This window comes from Phoca vitulina, unplaced genomic scaffold (genome assembly GCF_004348235.1).
Source record: "Phoca vitulina isolate PV1807 unplaced genomic scaffold, GSC_HSeal_1.0 scaffold13, whole genome shotgun sequence".
Taxonomy (NCBI): Eukaryota; Metazoa; Chordata; class Mammalia; order Carnivora; family Phocidae; genus Phoca; species Phoca vitulina.
The window spans coordinates 2292828-2308841 of NW_022589716.1; the positions used below are offsets into that span (position 1 = coordinate 2292828).

General features: G+C 53.2%; 1 protein-coding gene across 2 annotated transcripts; it reads left to right on the plus strand.

Annotated features, from left to right (window-relative positions):
• NIBAN3 (niban apoptosis regulator 3) lies at nucleotides 1-15085 on the plus strand. Of its 2 annotated transcripts, XM_032412248.1 has the most exons (15): nucleotides 1-159; nucleotides 1785-1915; nucleotides 4480-4605; nucleotides 5174-5288; nucleotides 6315-6482; nucleotides 7103-7218; nucleotides 7291-7395; nucleotides 7601-7763; nucleotides 8395-8585; nucleotides 9497-9655; nucleotides 10686-10802; nucleotides 10883-10990; nucleotides 11807-11918; nucleotides 13085-13168; nucleotides 14686-15085. In XM_032412248.1, the coding sequence occupies exons 1-15, from the start codon at nucleotides 105-107 to the stop codon at nucleotides 14790-14792; spliced, it is 1857 nt and encodes a 618-aa protein (XP_032268139.1). In that variant the 5' UTR covers nucleotides 1-104; the 3' UTR covers nucleotides 14793-15085. The 2 variants fall into 2 exon arrangements, with proteins under 2 accessions (XP_032268139.1, XP_032268140.1); XM_032412249.1 differs by lacking the exon at nucleotides 10883-10990.
• Nucleotides 15086-16014: the final 929 nt, after the last annotated feature.

The following is a 16014-nucleotide window of genomic DNA, read 5'->3' on the forward strand; positions in this document are numbered from 1 at the left end:
TTGCCTGGCTCCCAGGGTGCCCCTGAACCCAGAAACCTGGGGACTGTGAGAGGGGAGGGAGTGTCTGCTTTGCTCTCGAGGGAACCCCTAGAGACGGCAGCAGGATGGGTGGGCGGCCCTCGAGCCCCCTGGACAAGCGGCAGCAACAGCACCTGAGGGGTGAGCTGGCATGGGGTCGGGTGGGAAGTGGGGCAGGTGGGGTTCAGGGCTAAGGTTGTCAGACACTGTGTGTCTGACTAAAGTAGTAGGATGCCCTACTAATGTGAATTCCAGATAAGTGATGAATATTCTTGTTTTGTATAAGTATGTCCCAAATTTTGCATGGGAGCATACTTATGTTAAAAAATGACACCTAATTTATCTGGAATTCACAGTTAATTGGTGTCCTGTATTTTTAATTGGTAAATCTGGTAACCCTATTCAGGGCATGGGTTCAGGATGAAGGCGAGGGACCAGGTGAGAGGTGGCTCAGCCAGATCTCCTGGGGTGATTTTCCTAGGTGGGAAGGGACAAGCAGGGGGAAACAGGCTCAGTTTCTGATTCGAGACTAAGAGGGGGCTGGTGGCTTTACATGGTTGAGCACCTAGTATGTGCTGGTTACTGGGGACACAATGGGGTTGAGAATGGTTCCACCCTTCCTGGGTTCATGATCTAGACCAGGAAAGAAGATCAAGTTATCATTACAAAAATGGCAGTTGACTAAGCACAGGGGAAAACCCGTAGGTTCCTCAAGTCGGGGGAAGAAGAAGGGGTGGGTAATTGCCCACTGAGGAGATAATGGTCAAGCCAGGGCTAGAGGGTTGTGATGGAGTTGGTGGGTGGGAGATGTGGGAAAAGCATCCTAGATAGGGGGAACAGCATGTCCACAGGCATGTGGCGTGTCTTGCAAACACTCAGACCCAGACCATCCAAGTTCGCACCATAGCCCTGCCTTCACTCTCTGTGTGACCTTGGGTGAATGACTTCGTCTCTCTAGGTCTCATTCTCTTATCTGTAAAACAGGAATAGCAATAATGCCTACCTCATGGAACCATTGTGAAGATTCAGTAAATTACTCTATGCCATGTTGTTGTTTTTTTTCCCTATAGGTGCTTAAACAAGATAAAGATTTATTTCTCTTGCCTATAGAGAGGTACAGTGGCAGGCAACCTGGTAAAAGTTAGACACCTGAACTCCTTCCACATCATGGTTCTACCATGTGTGGCTTCTGTGCCTAAGGCCACCTCGTGGCGCATAATGACTGCTGAAGCTCCAGCCATTAGGTCCACATTCCAGGCAGCAGGATGGATTTATGTCTTAGATACAGCCAAGTGCACACATCTTAGGGGAACAGCTTGAAGGACTTTAACACTTGTGTGATCACTTCCTATCAGGATGCAGAAAGTTCTCTGGTGCTAGGGTGAGGCTTTTAAAAGATTTTGAAACTCTCCCCAGGGAAGGGGCCAGAGGAAACTTGGGTGGGATGGATTAGTTCATTATCTTGATCGTGGTGATAGTTTCTTGGGTGTGTAAAGGTGTCAGATTTCATCAGATTGTATGCTTTATGCAATTAAAGTTTATTGTGCATCAGTTACAAATTAACCCTGAGTCACTTAATTCCCCCGCCCCCTGCCCCCACGTGGATAGAAACAGTCTGGACAGTGAGTGGAATTTGGAGCACGTCTTGTTGGGCACCCTTGGGGCGATGGCGGGAGCTCACAAGGGGCCTCTCTGCCTGTTCTGGCCTCCCCAGGCAGGTCTCCAGGGCCTGATTCCACCACCTTACTGTCCCCTTGCCCCTGCAGGCCAGGTGGACACCCTGCTGAGGAACTTCCTGCCCTGCTACCGCGGGCAGCTGGGAGCCTCTGTCCTGCGACAGATCTCCCGTGAGCTGGAGCCCCGGGAGCCAGCCGGATGCCAGCTGATGCGCAGTAAAGTGGGTGCCGCAAAGGGAGGGGGGCTGAGTGAGGGAAGCTGGGGGGGGCGGCTTTGGTTCAGTTGGGGGCCTCCTTCCACCTTGACCCTAGGGGGCGCCAAGACCTGAGGAGACTGTTTAAAAATTCATTCTTTGAACAAACATTCCCTGGGCGCCTACTGCAGACCATGCCCTAGGCTAGACACCGGGGGTGGGGGGGGTGGGGGGGCGGCACAGCAGTGGTGGTCGAAGATCCTGCTCTGCACCCCCCTCCAGGCTCACAGTCTGTTGGGGGGAGAAATGAGCAAGCAAGTTAACAGGTCATGATGCAGGATGACTTCTGATAGGTGCTATGAAGACAAGATGAAAGGAAGTGTTGGGGGGCAGGGGGTTGGGGTGCAGGGAGGGCCCCTCTGAGCTGAGATGTAACAAATGAGAAAGAACCAGATCTGGAAGCCAGAGTGGGAAGGGAATTCTAGGCAGAGGGGACAGCCCATGCAAAAGCATGCCCATTGGACCCTCAAACCTTTGCACATGTGGGGCCCTCTGCCTGGTGCTTTCTTCCTGTTCTTCCTCATGCTCCAGCCACGCTTCCTCCAAGAAGCCTTCCTTGATCACCACAGCCCCTTCCTGGTTTGGGTGCTTCCTCTGGGATCCCCATCCCGCTGTTTTTCCAGGGAAGCCTTGGGTCACACATCTGCCTCCCTCACTTGTCTGCCCTGTGAGGGCAGGGGCCAGGTCTGTCCCCCTCCCCCTCCCCCATATCCCTTGTGCTCACCTGGTACCTGCACAGAGTAGGAGCTCAAGAAGAGTTTATCGATGGAACTTAAGAGTGTGGAGCTGCCTGGCTCAGCTCCAGATGTCTCCTGAGCCAACAAATGGCTCCACGTGCCCCGTACGACTCCCCCAGTCCTCACCAGCCTGCGAAATGAGTCTTCGACCAGTGAGGAAACTGAGGCACAGAGAGGTGAGGTGACCTGCCTGAGGTCACCCTGCCAGGAAGAGGCAAGGCATGATTTGAACCTGGAGTCCACGCTGGTTACTGACCCTGGGTCCCTGCCCCAATCAAGGGCTCTCAGTCTTCCCATCTTTCTCAGATGCCTCTTTTCCCAGTTGTGCCTGCCCTGGGCTGGAGGCTTCCCCCACCCTGTGGACACAGAGCCTTCTCTCACCTGGGGCTCTCCCTGTCATGCTTGGGGCATCACAGGACCCCAGGTGTCGTCCCACCTGCACCTTTTGCCACCTGTAGGTTCTGGCCACCTGGGCCCCGGGCACAGTTGACATTGGGGTTCAAGCAGGGTGGGGGATTTCCCCTTGCTTCAGTTTGAACATTTTATCATATACTTATTTTATATATCATTTCTATAACTTTTTTTAAAATTTTTTAAAGATTTTATTTATTTATTTGACAGAGAGAGACACAGTGAGAGGGAACACAAGCAGGGGGAGTGGGAGAGGGAGAAGCAGGCTTCCCGCTGAGCAGGGAGCCCGATGTGGGGCTCGATCCCAGAACCCTTGGGACCATGACCTGAGCCGAAGGCAGACGCTCAATGACTGAGCCACCCAGGTGCCCCTATAACAATGTTTTTTTAAAGGATTTTATTTTATTTTTTAAGTTTTTAAAATTTTTTATCTCTTTATTTGAGAGAGAGACAGAGACAGAGATAGCGAGAGAGGTGGGAAGAGAGAGAGAGCAAGAGAACTGAGCAGGGAGCCAGACACGGGGCTCGATCCCAGGACCCTGGAATCATGACCTGAGCCGAAGACAGACACTTAACCGACTGAGCCACCCAGGCACCCCTCTATAACAATGTTCTAACAATATTATTATGAAAAATCTCAGGCCTCAGAGAAAGTTTGGAGAATCATTCAACAAACACCTGAGTTTCTACTGCCCCATCGAAGAATGAAAACATCACAAATACAGTTAATTTTTTCATCGAATATTTATCGAGCACCATCTGGGCACTGGGCCTTGCTCTGGGACCCAGTGATGAAACAAAATGCACACAATTCAGGTGGCCAGGTAGTGAGAAGAGTAACAAAGATAATAAAGTGATGTCCCACCCTGCCCAAGGGAGGGGTCTGTGGACAGAGGACTGGCTGTTTCGAATGAAGGCGAACTACACCTGCTCCATGACCCACCAATCCCTCTTGTATCAGTTAGCTAACACCGCGTAACAACACATCACACCGTCAGTGGCTGGAGACAACCCACGTGTATTACCTTACAGTTGCTGTGGGTCAGGAATCTAGACACAGCCTCCCGAGTTCTTTCTTTTGGGGTCTCTCACAGGCTGCAATCAAGATGTTGGCCAGGGCTGGGGTCTCCTCTGAGGCTCAAGTGGGGAACAGTCCGCTTCCAAGTGGGGGCTGTGGGGGATTAAATCAGTTTGTATGTGGAAGTGTCACAAACAAGTGCATGCTCTCAGCATGTGAGAAAGAACAGAGGTGCCATAGCAACAGCACCCGACCTCCCTGTACTTGGTGGAGGCTGGGATGGATGGAGGATGCTTTCTACAGGTGGTCTGGACATGGGGACACTGGTTTGTGCCCCTGACATCCATCGGCCCCTCCTCCTGCAGAAGCTTCCCCGAGTCCGGGAGTACCGAGGGCCTCTGACCCGGTTTGGGGGCCACCCACCTCGGTGGCAGCCGATCTTCTGTGTCCTGCGTGGGGATGGCCGCCTGGAGTGGTTCAGCCACAGGGAGGTAAGCAAGTGTCTCTTGTCTCTTCCGTTCTGGCCTCACCATCCCACTCCCCTCAGCATGGGTTTGGGGTCCAGCTCCCAACATGGTCCTCTTTCCTTTCTTCAGTTACCTAGTATGAATTGAGGGTCCCTATGAGATTGGCCTGGGATGGGTGACCATCTCTTGCTGGGCTGGGTAGGTAAACTGAGGTCCAGGCCAGGAGTAGGGATTTACACATGGTCATCAGCAGAGCTGAGGTTGAAACTGTGAGAGGCCTCTGCGTATCACATCTGGCTGGGAATTTGGGCAGGTCATTTGTGCCCCTGGGACTCAGTTTCCACCTCTGTGAAATGGGATGATGGTGGTCCAGGCCACACGGGGCTGTGAGGATTTAGTGAAATAATCCTCAGACAATATTTGGGACTAGCCTAGCACACAGTGGGTGCTGGGTGCTTGACTACAGGGAGCGAGGGAAAGTGGGTGGAGGACTTCCCTAGCTAGCCCTAAGCCTTCCCCCGATCCCACAGTTGGGACATGGAAGGCACCGTTTAGACCTGTCCCAAGCTGGTTCTCTGGATGCCTTTCATAGGAATATGAAAATGGGGGCCATCCCTTGGGTTCCATGGCCTTGACAGGGTATACTGTCCTGACTTCCCAGCGTGAATATCTCCACCTGTTGGATACTCTCTGCCCAGTCTCCTCGGGTAAGTTTCCTGGGACCTCAAGAGCAGGTTTCTTTAGTTTAGAATTGTTGACAGTTGGGGACAAATCATTCTTTGCAGGGAAGGGGACACCCTGTGCATTGCAGGATGTTGAACAACATCCCTGGCCTCCACCCACTTGATGGCAGTAGCACCCCGCCCCCCCCATGAGAGGTGTGACAATCAAAAATATCTCCAGACATCATCAGGTATCCGCTGAGGGCAGTATTGCCTTTGGGTGAGCACCCCAGCTCTAGCAAGAGAAATATCCACTCTCATCAGAGAGAGAAGGAGACTTAGAACATTGGACCAGAATCGAAGTAGCAAGGGTAAAACAATAAAACCTGGGTTCGGCGAGCATATGGGGAGATGGGCACTGGTGGGTGGGCTGCGGTTGAAGGGGTGGGGTGACCAGCGATTTCTGCCTTCCGGATTCCTGCATCTTCCTGTGGTCCCATCTATCACTCTGGAAATCAGAACCAAACACTGAGGATTTAGGACACCCCAAATTAATTAACCAAAAAGAAATTCACTCATTTTGTCCCCCCGCAACAATCCCCCCAACAGTCCTCCCAATAATACCTCATTGGTATCACTTTTAAGCCCATTTTATAGGCAGGAAACCCGAGGTTCAGATAGAAAAACTGCGCCCTACACATAGAGCTAGCAAATGATTTGGCGGGGTTTGAATCTGGACCTGGCTGAGCCCCCAGGGCAAGCAGGGCTCAGATCACGGGCCCACTCAGCTTGATTGGTGGTGGCTGCCCAGGCCTCCGGGTTAAGGAGGATCCTGAGGCTGGGAAACAATGCTGGGATGGATTGCTGATGTCTGTCTGCCATGGGCCCACCTCCCTCTGGGACTGAGCTAGAATCAGGAGAGTGCAATTATGAAAGCGTGGTTCATCCTTATTGAGCAACTGCCCACGCTGGGGGCTCCTCTAAGCGTGTCATGGGTGTTTTCTTCTAGTGAATGAATGATTGTAGAGTGAGTGCGTGAATGAAGACACAATCTCCTCTGCCCGCTTGCAGGAGAGCATACGCAGGAAGAGTCTGACCCCCTCCTGGAAATGCCGGTGAACTTCCCCCTATTCCTGCAGCACCCCTTCCGCCGGCACCTTTGTTTCTCTGCAGCCACGGGAGAAGCGCAGCGAGCCTGGAGGCTAGCCCTACAGGGTGGCATCCGGCTTCGTGGCACAGGTGGGTCCTGGGAAAGGCCAGGCAGCTGTGGGTCTTGGAGTCTGAGGTAAGGTAGCTGCCCCTGCTGGCCATGGGGTCATCGTCTCCAAGTGTCTAGTTTCTTCATGAAATGGATTGTGGGGGGAGACAGAAGCGACAACTGACAGTTACAAGTGACCTGGGCTGCAGGGCTGCGCTGGGGACACAGCCTTGTGGCGGCTTAGCCTGGGAGATCAGGAAGGGCTACTCGGAGGAGGGGAGGAAGGGAAGTCAAGCCTGGGGTCTGACAAGGATAAGGGGCCAGCTAGGTGAAGAAGGGGAACAGGACCGACACATATGTTGAGCAGGTTGTTGAGTGCACAGATGTACCTATGTGGAGGGGCAGCCCGGGCTGTGACTGTCCACAGCGGATGCTTTTTCCTAAATCGTATTATAAAGGTGCCTTATGGGCGGGTGATGGTCCTGGGGCACCGTGTTCCCTGCAGAGGGCACTGCTTGTGCAAGGGTCAGGAGATGGGTGAGCCTTGGGCGTTCTGGGACCTGGTGAGGAGGTCGAGGGCTTCCTTCCCGGGGCGATAGGGAGCCAGACGGAGGTGAGAGCAGGGGAGGAGTGGGCTGGCACTGAGGAGCTGCCCCCTCAGTCCTGCAGCGAAGTCAGGCCCCCGCTGCCCGTGCCTTCCTGGACGCCGTAAGACTCTATCGACGGCACCAAGGCCACTTTGGCGACGACGATGTGACCCTGGGCTCGGACGCCGAGGTCAGTGCCAAGCAAGGCCGTCCCCGGGACCCTCTAGGCCCGCCGCAGCGCTCACGGTCCCCTCTCCCGCAGGTGCTGACCGGGGTGCTGATGCGGGAGCTGCTGCCCGCGCTGCGAGCCCAGACCCTGCCCGGCCTGCGGGGACCCGGGCGCAACCGTGCCTGGGCCTGGACCGAGGTAGGCGCGGGGTCGCGGAGGTGGGGCCGGGACACGGGGGGGGGGGGCGGACCCGGGGGCCCATCTCCCCCCTCCTCGCCACTGTCCCCTAAACTCTCTCTGCGTCTCTCTGCGTCTCCGTCTCTCTGTTCTCGCACCCCCGCCCCATCTCGGCTCCCTCCCGCGCCTCTGGCCCGTGTGGGGTCCCCTCGGCCGGGCCGGGCAGCTCCTAGACGCAGTGCACGCCGCCGTCCTGGCCCGGGCCTCCGCCGGGCTCCGCGCCTTCCAGCCGGAAAAGGACGAGCTGCTCGCGGTCCTGGAGAAAACCCTCCGGCCCGACGTGGACCAGATACTGCGGCAGCAGGAGCGCTTGGCGGGGAGGCTGCGGGGTGAGCCCGGGGGGCGGGGCCTGGGCAGGCAGGGGCGGGGACGAGAGCCTGAGAGGTGGCAAGCGAACCGGGTGGGTGTAAGGGGTGGGGCCGAGAATCCCGACCCGAGACCCAGCTGGGCAGAGCAGGGGCAGGGGCGGGGGCGGGGCGGGGTGGGGGAGGGGGGGAAGGAAGGGGAAGAAAGGGCGGGCGGGCACAAGGGACTGAGTCTCAGTGAGAGTCTGGTCGTGGCCGAGGCTCCAGGATGCGAGACAAGGGCGGGGTCAAGAGGGAGGTCCGGGCGTGGAAGGGCGTTGGGTTAGGAATGGAGAGAGGGACACCTAGTCGGGAGACTGGTGGAGGCACAGGCAGTGGCAGACCTGACCGGGGATATCCCGGTCAGATGGCGGAGGCTCCCACTCCGCTCAGTAACCAAGAGAACCGGGTTGGAATCCGGACTCTCCCTCTGAGGCGTGGGACTTTGAGCTGATTGCTGCCGTTCTCAAAGCCTCAGTTTTCTCTGGTGTGAAATGATAGAAGAGGGTGCTCAGAGTCTGAGCTCCTGTCCTCCTCGTGCTGAGCCCAGAGCCGCCTCCACCCCCTTTGCGGAGCCCCTGTGGAGGAGACCCAGGCTAGTGTCTTCCACTCCCAGTCGAGGTCCAGCGCCCCCTGGAGTCGTGCCTGCGCGGGAAGGTGGACACACAGCTGTCCCTGGTCACGCAAAAGCTGCTGAGCACCATGGAAGCCGTGCTCTCGGCAGTGCAGACCCTCCTAGCTCAGGGCATGGACCGCCTGTCTCGCCATCTGCGTGGGAACTCCTCTGGCACGCAGCTGCGCAAGGAGGTGAGCTCCAGTGTGTGCGTGTGTGTGTGTGTGTGGGGGGGTGTTCATCTGATGGACCGGCAGTGTGTTAAATTTACAGAAGAGTTGCATGAACTCTTTCATCTTTCTGTTTGAAAATCTCTTTTGGAAACCTTTCTTGAACTTTGTTCTAGGCTGCTTTTTACTTGTTGTAGATCACCACGCTATGGTCACTGGGGGCACAGTTTAAAACATGGTTGGGGGAGGAGTAAAATGACAAGAGTAGCATTTTAGCAACATGAGTCTGGAGTCACCTACCCTCAAATTCCTCCTCTTCCCATTCCCTTGTTGTTGGAGCCCACCCCATTCCCTAAGCCAGTGAATTCTGCTCCACAGGTCACCTCAGTTCTTCTGTTATTAAATGAAGACCTACTAAGAGCCAGGAAAACTTCAACTCATTAAGCTTCTGTTTCATAATCATCTCCTCCAGGAACTTTCCCTGCTCCCTCTCTGCATCCACAGCTACTTGTGTTTCCTTCCTCACAGATGGGTTTACATGCCCCTGTAGTTGTTTGTCTATAGTTTATCTCCCCCAACTTTTCTGTGAGCTCCTTGAGGCCAAAGACCATATTGGATTACTTCATTTCTGCAGCTGCAGAGCCCCCCAGCACAGAGAGGGCATCAGGTGGTGGGTGTAGATGTGACAAGGGCTGAGTGTGCCTATTTCCTCTCAGTCATGCCAGCACTGCATGTTACCCATTTTTTTCAGGTTTTACCATTTTATGTCCATCACACCATACCTGTTACTTTTATTATGCATTTTGAGGGTAATGACTGAGGTGGGATGTATTTCCATTTGCATTTCTCCTACTATGAATTGGCTGTGAGGTCCTTGGCCCTGCTTTTCCATCAACTGATGGTGCTTTTCTCACCTGCCTGCCATTGGAGCCCAGGTTTACTCATTTGGGGAGATGCCGTGGGACCCAGAGCTGATGCAGACCTGCTACCATGAGGCTGAGCGAAGCCAGGGGCACCTGGGGCAGCTGGTGGTGCCATTTGGCTTCTTTGGAACACAAAGCCTGGTGTTTGGGGCCCAGGATCTCGCACAGCAGGTGAGGGGGAGAGGGAGGCTGAAGGAGGTAGGGGCAGCAGAGTCCACTGAACAGGTGCTAGGGAGACCGTGATGACCAACAGACCTAGCCTCCCTCACTGGGCTCACATGTGGTGGACAGGGCTGTGGTGCGGACACACGAGGTGCTATGGGAGCCCTGAGGAGGTGCTCGATTCATCTCCAGTTAGGAGGACCTCCAGGAGGAGAGGACTTCTGAACTGAGACAGCAGGGGGAAGAATGGGGGTGGGGTATGTCCTGGGTAGAGCGAAAATTGTGGATCAGCACCCAGAGGTGAGGGAGTTTGCCTGCATGTGGAGGAAATGAAGCCATTTAGAGAAATTGGGTTGTAGGTTTCAATCGAGGGCAGAAAGGTGGGAGATGTGCCAGCAAGGTGGATGGGCAGATAGGTCAGGGACTTGAATATGGGGCTAAGGGGCCAGGCTCTGTCCTGAGGGCAATGGGGAGCGCCAGCAGGTGTGTGAGCAGGTGAGGGGTGTGATCAGATTCAAGATTTAGGAAGCCCTACCTGCGGAAGGGGGACTGTTGGGGGCAGGAGTAGAAGAGGCAGGAAGGAGGCCTGAACCAGAATGGGTGCTGTTGATGGAGAGAAGTGGGGTGTGTTTGAAGGCCAAGGGAATGGGACCTGCTAATTGACATGGTGAGTGAAGGAGACAGGGATTGAGAAGACCAAGTGCTGCCTAGTACAGTTGTTCAATTTGTACACTGCACAAGAGCACTCAGACAAGGAGGCTGAACTCCGACCAGCTCTCTGCTCCCCAGACTGAGCACCCTGGCACCATCTTCCGGAGGGGAGGGCACTTTCTGCTAGATTACACATAGGTTCCCACTGATTGCCTGACTCCCAAGTCCTGAGTGGAGGGAGATGCTGTTTCTTGAAACAAAAAGGAGGTTGGGGAAAAGTGGCCGGTCGGGTCAGTCTGGATGCTGAGAAGGGTCAGCCAGGTAGTCGCAGGGCCCAGAAGGCCGCAGCATGGATTCCCAGGGGGCTTATCAGATGCTCTTCCTGCAGCTTATGGCCGACGCCGTGACCACCTTCCTACAGCTGGCGGACCAGGGTCTGACCACAGCCCTGGACTGCACCCAGGCTGCCCAGCAGCTGGAGAAAGTCCGGGGACGTGTGCTGAAGGTGAGGTCCGCCGGGAGGGCATGGGAGTGGGCCTGGCTGCTCCGATGGCCACTGGACCGGCCGCTGTGTGTGTCCGGCAGAAGTTCCAGTCGGACAGCAGCTCGGCGCAGAGCAAGTTCATCCGCGGGTGGCTACTCTGCATCTTCTTGCCCTTTGTGTTGCACCAGCTGGAGGGGAGCTGCAAAGTGGTGAGTAAGAGGGCACGCGCGTGCATATCCTAGAGGACAACCAAGTGTCTGTCTCTTTCTATAAAGTGGGCAGAGTGCTCTCTCCCTCGGAGTCACTGTGACCATAAGAGACTCTTGTTCCCTAAGCCCTGTGGTTGGGGTGGATGGCTCTTCTGGGCTCCCACGATGCCCTCTGCTTCTCCCATGAGAGTGCTCAGCGTCTGTCATTTGAGAGCTGCGGTGGGGGCCCAGGCATCGTATATCAGTGGGTGACATGGGCTTCAGGGAAGGGAGGAGGCAAAGAGGGAATGTGTGTGTGTTGGGGGGTTTGCCGAGTGGTCAGGGAGGCTCTCGGTGAGAATGATACCTGAGAAGCAGTGAACCGAGGGCATGAGCCGTGTCCCGGGGAAGCGTGGTCCAGGCAGAAGGCCACAGCACGTGCAAAGACCCTGAGGTCAGACGGTGCCCGGTGTGTGGGAGGAATAGTGAGGAGGCGCGCATGGCTGGAGCTCGGTGAGTGAGGGCGTAGGAAGGGGGCAAGAGAGAAGGTCACAAGGGCCTGGTCACACAGGGGTGCCAGGCAGGGGTCTGCCTCAGTTGCTGACAAGATCCTCTCGCCGAGGCAGTTGGGTGGGAGGGCTAGCAGAGATAGCCGCACTATTCCCATTGAGATGTGATGTGCTGTGTTTCACCGATCCCCACAACAACCTGAGGGAATATGGATCAAGGAGTCCATTGTAGAGATGAGGAAATTTAGTCCCAAGGTCCCCCCCGCTAATCAGGGTCAAAGTTGCAACCCTCCCCTCCAGCCCAGCCCCTCAGCCGCCTCTGTTCCAGGAGCTGCTTGAGTTCGAAGGAGACGTCCTTGCCGTGGGTAGCCCGGCCCTGACCATCGAGGGCATCTCTAAAGACATTGTCCAGGGGGTCCTGCTGCAAAGGATTGACAGAGGTGAGCCCCATTCCTCTATGGCTCAAGGAAGCCTGGTGACCCCTGGCTGTGTGTACAATGCTCTACCACGTTCCCCATCACCTCTTACTTTCTGTTAACACTAGCCCCAGGGTAGGACTGGGACAGATGGGGACTAGGGTGAGTGAGTCTTCGAGGGGCAGTGATGGAAGTTCCTTAAAGGAGGGGGCATTGGAGCAAGGCTGTGAGGGGTGTGTAGGAGTTCTCAGGATGAGGGGAAGGAGGCAAAATTCAGAAACTGGGGGTAGACATTTATATTTATTCATTCAGTAACCACTCCCTGTTCTTTCTGGGCTGACATTGAAACCCCCAGAGTTCTTGGATCTTCTGGGCTGTGGAGCAGCTCCAGAACCATCTCTTTTCCTTCTTGCTTCATCAGTTTGTTCATGACCTAATGCCTGAGACTGCAGAGATGTGTGCTGGGATGAGCGATGTGAGACTGAGGGCATGTCATGGCATCCACATGGCTGATGCAGAGGACATGAAGGAGAATGGAAGGAGAGGAGGCTGGGGGCTGCCAGGGCAGGTGTGCAGGGCCTGAAATAACAGGCAGAGGAGGTTAGGCTTTATTGAGCAGGCAAGGGGGAGCCATGGAGAGTGTGTGAGCAGAGGGCAACAGTAACCATCCTGGAAGCCAGGGAGGAGGCTGAGGGCACAGTCCTGGAGGTGAAGGATGGACTCAGGCAGCTCTCCTCTTTCTTGGGAGAAAACCAAAGACAGTAGGGTTCTGGGAGCCAGGAAATGAGGGTGAGGATGTCCTTGGTCTTTGGGCATCCAAACAAAAAGAACTAAATTCCCTTAGAAAAGGGATATTTTAATGGAGAAAAAGCTATTCTCTAATTGGAAAAAAAAAAAATCCAGAAACAGCTAACTTCAGAGAGTTTCTTTTCCTAGAGGTTTTACATGTCCTTAATTGACTTGTAATGTCTGCTTGGAGTGCTGTGTTGGCAGGTGGGGCTGGTAGGGGGCTCAATGAAAGTGTGGGGATTGGCTAGCAATGTCTGCCATGGGCACAGACATGGAGAGAGGCTTATTTGAATATGGGTTCCTGGTTGAGACATTTCCTCCCATCCTTTGCCCTCTTGTGGCCTCTCAGAGAGAATGCATGGAATCCCCAGGTGGGTCCAAGGTTTTATCTCTCGCTTTAGAATTGAAAAAGGCCCTTGGTGCCAGTGACGTGTCTTGCACTCTGGATGGCTGCTCGGAGGCCCCATGGGACCAGACAGGAGTAGGTGAGGACCTCAAAAGCCCTTGGGCCATGCCAGTGAATTGTTGGGGGGTAGTGGGGCCTGGCATGGGGTGTAAGGGATGGTTGTAAGTGTGGATTCCTGGATGGAACAGCATATATATCTTATCCCCTGACCCAGCCAGGTTGGCCAAGCTCATGGTAAAAGGGCAATGGGGAGCCAGTGTTTGTCTGAGCCACAGAGGTACTCTCTGGCATGCATAGGAATTTGTGTCCCATTTCGTCTTGCCGGGACTAGGACTCCATGGAGTCTCTCCCAGCAGCTACCAGTTCCCAACACTGCAAGGGGAGATTGTGGTGATGGGAGCCTTGGGTCCACCACAACAAGGGCTGCTCTGGGAGATGGGTATAGGGAGCCAGGCTCAGGGCCAGGGCAGCCTGGCCTACTGCAGGATCCTACAGCGAGCTCTTTGTTGGAGCAGTAAATGCATGTAGGGCTGAAGCTGACACTGCTGGTGGGGCAGGGATCCTCAACTCCAGCCGTGAGATGGAAATGTGTCATGGGGACTTCCCTGAAATGGGGCAGAAAACAACTGGTCCAACTAGAAGCAGACCAGTGGGCAGGACGGCTATAACCTGGATGTTCAGAATCCAGGGCAGGTGCAGGGATTCTGGAACAGCTCACAGCTCAATCCCCTTGTGTATTGCTGTTGGGAGAGCCAACTAAGCAGCTCCCACATTTTTCAGCCACAGAAACTCTGAGATAATATGTGTTGTTTTTAGCTGCTAACTTTTGGGATCATTTGTTACACAGCAATAGCTAACTGATACACTAATACATTGCTGATCTGGGGTAGCCTCCCGTAGTTGATCACTGTAGATAAACTGATGAATATACATAAGTGCTGGGATAAATGGAGATTAAACTGTCTTAGAAAGACTTCTAGGTGTCAGAATATTTGGGGATTCGCAAGTGAGAATGAGGGATTGCAAATGGGCCCCTTAATCTATTTGACCAGAATCTAACCAATGATGGCCATTTTGCTTCTAGTCTTCCAACTAACTGTTAATGTTACAGGGAATGACCTTGTACATACTTTCCAGGCAAGTGCAGGTCTCTGTGGGTAAATCCCCCAGTATGAAATCTCAGGGTTTTGAGCATTTGTGTTTGGTGTTTCAACAGCAGTCTCCAGAGCACTCTCCACCAGTCTGGTCCCACCTGGTGACCCTTACCTGTGTGCAGGTGGCCCATTTCCCCACAGACTGCACAGGCTACCAGCTGACTCAGGATTTCTCAGATCTTCTGAGTGAATAATGGCATCTTGGCATCATTTTTATGAGCATGTCTTGTTGGAGATGAGATTAAGCATCTTTTTGTGTGTTTAAGAACTGTTTTTAGCTTCTTTTCTGTGAAACTTTGTTCCTCTCCTTGGCCCACGTATCTTCTGGGCGCTTGTCATTTTCTGCTCAGTTTCTTTTGCTAGGCTTCCATTTACAGAGCATTTACTCTGTGCCAGGCATTTGATGTGTTTTGGCATCCTGATGACACTTTCTATTTTACAGATGAGGAAGCTGAGGCTCAGAGAGGAACTTGCCCTGAGCAGCCAGGCTCTGGTACCGAGGTCCAGTCACTCTGCCCGCTGCCTGCTCCTAGAACATTCCGCAGCTGAGTCTTTGGACACCTCAGTCCTCATTCCCATTGGATAAATGTCTACTAGTGGAATTTCAGAGTCAAGCATATGCACCATTTCAAGGCTTTTATAACCCTCATACCTCCACCTCATTCCTCTCCAGAAAAGCTGGGCTTTTTTTTTTACACTCCCATTAGCAGCATTTGTGCATATTCTCCATATCCTTTCCAAACACTAGAAATTTTCACAAAAGAAAAAATGTCAATTTGAGACACACACACATTTCATTGTTCAGTTTGAATTTCATTAATGATTACACTGAACCTAAAAATATGTTTATTGGCCATTTTTATGTTTGTGCTTTTTGTTGTTGTTTTTTAAGTGAATTGCATGTTCATGGCTTTTACCTACTTTTCAGGAGAGTTTATCTTTTTCTTATTGATCTCTAATAATTCTTTGTATATTAAAGATATTAATGCTTTGTTATACAGGTTACAGGTACTTTTATCCTCAGCCTGCTGTGGCCTTTTGGGTTTGTTTATTTGCTCCACATCTTAACTTGGTATCAAGTTTCCCAGCTGAGAGTGAAGCATTTGCTGACTTCCCTCTGCTTGCCAGAAGAGTCATCTGTCTACTGGGGGTTGGCAGCTTCTCCCTATCACAAGCCTTCCAGCTGCTTCCGGAGCAGATTCTGAGGGATTTCCCCAGGGTCCTTCTTGGTTCAGCTTTCAGAGGGGTTCAGCTCTATGGAGATAGTTTCCTCCCATTCCGCCCTGGAGTTTTCAGCCTCCCCAAAAAGGAAGATTTTCTTCACTTTTCCTGATTTTACCCTCCAACTCAAACTTCTGACATACACTTGTGCTTTCACAGCCCTTGTACAGCTGTTATTGTTTGTTTTTTTAAATTTTTAACCCAGAACGTGATGTTAGCTCTGTAAAATTAGAGCAACAAAAACTTGTCATCCTGCCCTCTGAGAAAATCACTATTTGCTTATGGTTCTAAAATCTTCCAGTCTTTTCTCAGTTTATCAGGGTATGGGATGTGTCTTGTCACTGTTTTTCTAACTTAATATGAATGATCTTTCCTTGTCAGGTCCATAGAGTGTAAAATGTTTTTTGCCATTTTGTTACAGAAAGTTTCAAAACGTACCCCAAAAGTACACCCCTGTGTGCCCCCTCTCGGATTCAGCAGTGACCAAGTGTGGCCAGATCCCTTTCCTCCACTCCCATCCCTCACCCCCTTAGTCAATTGTATAACCAGT